The sequence below is a fragment of the Empidonax traillii genome, unplaced genomic scaffold (genome assembly GCF_003031625.1).
Source record: "Empidonax traillii isolate 1590-97213 ecotype Southwest subspecies unplaced genomic scaffold, ASM303162v1 scaffold5978:size6762, whole genome shotgun sequence".
NCBI lineage: Eukaryota > Metazoa > Chordata > Aves > Passeriformes > Tyrannidae > Empidonax > Empidonax traillii.
Genome location: NW_020961171.1, coordinates 1 through 6,762, shown reverse-complemented (window position 1 = coordinate 6,762; position 6,762 = coordinate 1). Strand labels below are relative to the sequence as shown.

Here is a 6,762-nt window from a genome sequence, read left to right as displayed (position 1 = left end):
ATCGCGCTGGAGCCCGAGGCCGCCTCCATCTACTGCCGCAAACTGCGGCTGCACCAGCTCATCGAGCTCAGCGCCCGCCCCCCCTCCAACGGCCTGGAGCCCCCCCACATCGACTCCAGCTTCAGGCAGGGTGAGCACAGGGACCCCGGGGGGCTGGGGCAGCAGGGGGAGCGGGCAGGGGCACAGGGAGAGGACAGGGACCCAGGGAGTGGGCAGGGACCCAGGGAGTGGGCACAGATCCAGCTGCACATTCCAGGTTTGGAGGGTCCATCTGTTGTCATGACTGATCACTAGAGACCCCCCCATCCCCAGAGGCCCTCTCTCCTCTCTGGGATCCAGAACTGGCACCTCAAGCCCTTGCCAGAGTCTGATCCCCCTCTCAATCCCTCTTTTCCACTTTCCCATCTCCTTTTCCCTATCACTTCCCTTTTCTGGTACTTTATCAAATCCAGCAAAATCCCAGCCTGGGGATTCCCTCCCACAGCATCACCCAGGGATGGGGTGAATGAGGCTGTGAGGGGAGAACCCCGTGCCCAGGGGGCCTCTCCCCTCCCTGGCAGCCCCGGGAAGCCCCAAATTCCCTTTTCCCCCTCCCCAAATCCCCATGGCCAGGGCACATGAAGGCTGCTTTCCTGGGAAGCCCCCCAGCCGTGTGCCCCCCCTGCCACCCTGGGCCACCTCCAGGGAATGTCCCCCCCTCCCGGGTGGGAGCCTTGGGGTCCCCTCACTCCAGCCACAGAGCTGGGGCTTTACTGGGACAGCACCAGTTTGCCCAGTTGGGACCGGATGTGCCGTGGTCACAGCCTGGTCCCAGGTGGAAATTTGGGGTCCCCTCAGATTTATGGGGGTGCCTGAGCTGCTCCCAGGGTAAGGAATTGGTGTGCCCTGGCCATCCCGGCGTGCCAAAAATATCCCGGGACAACCGCACCTCCTCCGATGGGTCCCGGCCCTTCCGGGCGGCTTTGATGTCCCTGGGACTGGGGGAGGGGGCGCAGGAAACCCCACCCGGGCTGGGGGGCACGGGGGGTGGCATGGCGGGTGGGCACGGGGGGTGGGATCCCGGCAGGACACCGGGCAGGCCGGATCAGCCCCCCGCGTGGGGCCGGGCGGCGTGGGGATACCGACAGTGGGAGCGGCCACCAGCGCTCCCGGTACAGCCCCTCACGGGGCTCGGCAGGGATCCCACGGCAGGGGGGTGTTCCCGGGGGCACGGGGGTGCTCCCGGTCCCACTGCAGACCCCTGGCTCTGCTCGCAGCCCGGGAGCAGCTCCGGCGGTCCCGGCACAGCCGCACCTTCCTGGTGGAGTCGGGCGTGGGGGAGCTGTGGTCGGAGATGCAGGCAGGTATGAGGGGGACACGAGCGGGGACCCCCACGGTGCTGTCCCACCCTCGGAGCCACCCTGGGCAAGGGGACGGGGGGCTGGAGGTCCCCTCTGTGTCAGAGCCCCCACCAAGCACCCGAGGGTGCCCCTGCCAGGGGGGTGACACGGCTCCGATCTGGCCCTTGACCCCCCAGATGATGCCGGGGAGGGCGGGACCCCTCTGCCACCATCCCATCCCATCCCATCCCATCCCATCCCATCCCATCCCATCCCATCCCATCCCATCCCATCCCATCCCATCCCATCCCATCCCTTCGTCCCTCCGCCCTCCCAGCCCCTCCAAACTCCTCCAGCTGTTTTTGGGGAAAAAACACCCCCAAATCCACATATTTTGGTTCGAGCTGCGTTTTCCCGGGGAAGGGGCAGCCCTGCGTCCCTGTGGCCGCTCCCAGCCCAAGGGCGGGTGCTCCGAGGGGTCACCCCGGGGCTGGGGGGGACCAGGACCCCCACCCGGCCGCTGTGCCCCCCCGCAGGTGACAGGTACATCGTGGCGGACTGCGGCGGGGGGACGGTGGATTTGACCGTGCACCAGATCGAGAAGCCGCAGGGGACGCTGAAGGAGCTGTACAAAGCCTCGGGTGGGCTGAGGACCCCAAGCCCACCCCAAAAACCCCCCGGCACGCCCCGCCCGTCGCCGGGGGTCGTGTCTGGGGATGTGGCACCACCCGGTGGCGACGGCGAGAACTGCGGGGGGGACAGAGGGGACACGAGTGGGGACGGGGGGACAGAGGAGCTGGACTAGGAGGGGAGGAAGTGGGACAGGAGAGAGGATTGGGGGGTTCAGGTAATACAGGGGAGCTGGATTGGGGGGTTCAGGTAATACAGGGGAGCTGGATTGGGGGGTTCAGGTAGGACAAGGCACTGGGTTATGGGGACACAGAGGGACAGGGGTCTGGGGTGGAAGGGGATAAGGTGGGAGCAGGGTTCAGGTGGGACCAGGATCCTGGGTTATGGGGTGATGGGGGGCTGGGCTGGGGGGGCTCAGGGTGCTGGGGTGATGGGATCGAGTCCTGGGCAGGGGCTCCCCCGTGTCCCTCCACGCTGATCCCCTGCGGCAGAGCCCCGGTGGGACTGCGGGTTGGGGACTGCATGGAGAGTGGCCTGGAGTTGGCCAGGTGATGCTGGGGGGCTCTGGGGACATGGGGATGGGCCCCATGGGGATGGGGGAGACATGGGGACATGGAGATGGGGTACATGAGTGCCACGGGGCCACTGTCTGACTCAGCATCCGCCACCCTTTGTCCTCAGGGGGTCCCTACGGGGCCGTGGGGGTGGACCTGGCGTTCGAGAAGCTGCTGTGCCAGATCTTCGGCGAGGATTTCATCAGCACGTTCAAGGCGCGGCGCCCCGCGGCCTGGGTGGACCTGACGATCGCCTTCGAGGCGCGGAAACGCGCGGCGGCCCCGTCCCGCTCCAGCCCCCTCAACATCTCCCTGCCCTTCTCCTTCATCGACTTCTACCGCAAACACCGCGGCCACAACGTGGAGACCGCGCTCAGGAAGAGCAAGTGAGGGCGCGGGAGGGGCGGGGGGGACTCGGGGACCCCCCCGGGGGGGAAGAGGGACGGGGAGGGGCATGAACTGGGGAGGGGGAGAGGGAAAGAGCAGGGGGTGGGCTGGGGGGGACAAGGTGGGACAGGGGTGGTGGGCTGGAGGGTCTCAGGCGGAATGGGCTTCAGGTGGGATGGAGTGCTGGGCTGGGGGACTTCAGGTGGGAGAGGGAGTCAGGTAGGACAGGGATAGTGGGTTGGGGGATGACCAGGTGGGACCCCCCCGGTAGAGGCCCCCCCAGACCCTCTGTCCCTCCCCAGTGTGAACTTCGTGAAGTGGTCGTCCCAGGGGATGCTCCGGATGTCCCCCGAGGCCATGAATGAGCTCTTCCAGCCCACCATCACCCACATCATCCAGCACATCGGTGCGTCTGCGCCGGGATCCCTGTCCCGGGGAGCCTCCCTGATCCCGATCCTGGGACCCCCTCTGTCCCTGGGACCCCTCCTATCCTTGGAACCCCCTTGTCCCTGTGAGCTCTCCATCCCTGAAACCACCCCATCCCTGGAACCTCTCCCATCCCTGGGAACCCTCCCATCCCTGGGAACCCCTTCCACTCCTGGGACCCCCTGTCCCTGTGATCCCCTTCCATCCCTAGGACCCCCCATTTCTGGGAGCACCCCATCCCTGGGGCTTTCCCTGTCCCCACGAGCCCTCCATCCCCGGAACCTCTGCCCTCCCTGGAACCTCTCCCATCCCTGGCACCTCTCCCATCCCTGGCACCTCTCCCATCCCTGGCAGCCCCCAGTCCCCGGGACCCCCTCACCCCTCAGCTTCCCCAGGGCAGCCCCAAAGGGGCTCATGTCCCGACCCCTCTCCCCCCAGACTCGCTCCTGCAGAAGCCGGAGGTGCAGGGGGTCAAGTTCCTGTTCCTGGTGGGGGGCTTCGCCGAGTCTCCGGTGCTGCAGCGGGCGGTGCAGGCGGCCTTCGGCGCCTCGTGCCGCGTGGTGGTGCCGCAGGACGTGGGGCTCACCATCCTCAAGGGGGCCGTGCTCTTCGGCCTCGACCCCTCGGTGGTGCGGGTGCGCCGCTCGCCCCTCACCTACGGCGTGGGCGTCCTCAACAAGTTCGTGGAGGGGAAGCACCCGCGGGAGAAGCTGCTGGTCAAGGAGGGCAGGAACTGGTGCACCGACGTCTTCGAGAAGTTCGTGTCCGTGGACCAGTCGGTGGCGCTGGGGGAGGTGGTTCAGCGCAGCTACTGCCCCGCGCGGCCCGGCCAGCGCCGCACCCTCATCAACATCTACTGCAGCGCCCGCGACGACGTGCTCTACATCACCGACCCCGGCGTGCGCCACTGCGGCACCATCAGCCTCCAGCTGGACGGGGACGGCGGGGACGCCGCCGCGCGGGGCCGCAGGGAGATCCGCGCCAGCATGCAGTTCGGGGACACCGAGATCAAGGTCACCGCCGTGGACACCCGCACGGCCCGCACGGTGAGAGCCACCATCGACTTCCTGTCCAACTGAGAGCCCTGGCACTGCCATCATCACTGCCTGTCCAGCTGAGAGCCCTGGCACTGCCACCATCACTGCCTGTCCAGCTGAGACAGCCTGGCACTGCCACCATCACTGCCTGTCCAACTGAGACAGCCTGGCACTGCCACCATCGACTTCCTGTCCAACTGAGAGCCCTGGCACTGCCACCATCACTGCCTGTCCAGCTGAGACAGCCTGGCACTGCCACCATCACTGCCTGTCCAGCTGAGAGCCCTGGCACTGCCACCATCACTGCCTGTCCAACTGAGAGCCCTGGCACTGCCACCATCAACCAGGACCTGCCACCATCAACCTCTTCTCCAGCTGACCCCCTGTCATTGTGGGGACCCCTAGGACCTGCCACCATCAACTTCCTCCCCAGATGAGACTCCCTGTCGCTGTGGGGACCCTGAGGATCTGCCACCCACTTGGTCACTCCCGCTGAGACCCCCCCTCCCCCTCAGCAGGACCTGACCTGCTACCGCTGATTTCTCTCACATCTGAGACCCCCAGGAGCTGCCACCATCAACCTCCTCTCCAGCTGAGACCCCCACTGCTGTGGGGACCTTGGGGCCTGCCCAGCTGAGACCCCCTGTCATCAGGGGACACCCAGGACCTGCCACCCGCTCCGCCCTCTCCAGACGAGCCCCCCTCCCCAAGGACCTGCCACCCCCTCTGGACCCCCCAGCCCTGCTCTGGGACCCCCGTGGATGAAAAGGGCCGGACAGAGGGGACACTGATGGCCCTGGACCCCCTTGTGTCCCCCTCCCCTGGGACACCCCAAAAGTGCTGCCGGGGAACGTGGCACCGAGACCCTCTCCCTCCAGTGGGGTCTGATGGGGGGGGGTTGCATTTCCAACGGGGGGTGCAGGGTGCCCCAAACACAGGGAAGGACCACCATGGAGCCCCCCGGACACCACGGCCCCCCTTCCTGTGTTTATATATATATGTATATGTTACATGTCCCCAACACTCCCAGCCAGCAAAGGGACAGTGATGTGAGTGGGACATGACCCCCCACCCTCCCCCAGCCCCCCCTTAACTGGAATTTGCCCCCCACCCCACCCCGGACTGTTTGGGATCATCCCTGGACACCCCTCCCCACACCCCAGGGAGCACAAATCGCTGTCCCTGACTATCCCAGCCTGGGGGTGTCCCCCCACCCTGCACTCCCAGGGGGGTTAATGGAGGGGAACTGGGCTCCAGCCCCTTCCCAGTGGGATTTTATTATTTCCCAAGGTGGGCTTTTGTACTTTACCCCCCCTCATGCATCCCCAGGCATGTAAGATAACTCTATATTTATATATATATATATATATATATATATATATAGGCACATAAAGCCTCCTGTTGCTTTAGAAACTTCTCCTGGTCCTTGTACCACGAGGAAAAAAAAAAAAAAAAAGAAAAAGAAGGGAAAAAAGAGGGAAAAAAATAACAACAAGAGGCAGGAAAAGAGAGGAAAAGGGGGAAAAAAAGCCCAACGGGAGGAGAACGAGGAGGAGAACGAGGCGCTGGCAGCAACACGAGGACACGGACGGGGCCACGGAGCCACGGGGGCCACGGCTCCCCCACTCCTGCCCCAGCTCAGCTCCACATTCCACAGGCAAAATCCCTCCCTGGGGGGGAAAAAAATCCCACCCAGGAGGCAAAATTCCCGCCCCCCCCCCCCAGATCCCGCCGTCCTGGGGCGCTCCGGGCCGCGGGGAGGGGGAAGCGGCAGCAGCAGCAGCAGCAGCAGCAGCAGCTGGAGGCAGCAATCGGGGTCCCCCCCGGCCGTGGGGACCCCCCCGCGCTGTGGGGACCCCCCGACCCCGCGCTGGGGCCGGGGGGGCTCAGTCGAAGCCGTGCCAGTCGCTCTGCTCCGAGTCGTACTCCAGCTCGGCGCCCACGCAGCGCACCCCGTCCAGCAGCATCGGAGTCCCGTGGTGCCGGTCTGGGGACAAGGGACAGCCTTGGGGACAGCCCCGGGGACACCGCGGGGGCCGCTCCCCGCCGTTAAAGGGGGGAAACACCCCTTTTCGGGGCGGGGGCGGGGAGCTCTGGGGCTGGCAGGGGCTCGCCCTCCATCGCAGGGGACGCCCGTGGGCGGTGCCGGCAGCGGGGAGGGGACACTGTGTCACCTGTGCCCTGTCCCTGTGTCACTGCCAGGCGTGGGGGGGCACGGCGGGGTGGGGATGGCCGGGACACGGGGCGGGGGGACACGGGGAGCTGGCGGGGGGGACCCCAGTCCTGCCAGGGTCCCAACCCCGGGGATGTCGGGGTCACCCTGCACCCCTTCCCAGGGTCTCCTCAGCCCTCAGGGCGGGGACTTTTGGGGTGAAAATCACCCGGTTTAGGCACTTTCTCAAGGGCTGG

The 6,762-nt window shown here is 66.3% G+C and overlaps 1 protein-coding gene across 1 annotated transcript; it reads left to right on the top strand.

Moving 5' to 3' along the window:
- Positions 1–3: 3 nt before the first annotated feature.
- HSPA12B (heat shock protein family A (Hsp70) member 12B) lies at positions 4–4,731 on the top strand (the record flags this gene model as incomplete). The annotated part of the gene is made up of 7 exons (XM_027911081.1): positions 4–130; positions 1,257–1,343; positions 1,856–1,960; positions 2,631–2,889; positions 3,193–3,296; positions 3,755–4,400; positions 4,529–4,731. Coding segments are annotated over 6 exons (1,323 nt in total), but the record flags the coding sequence as incomplete, so codon positions are not given.
- Between the last annotated feature and the right edge of the window lie 2,031 nt (positions 4,732–6,762).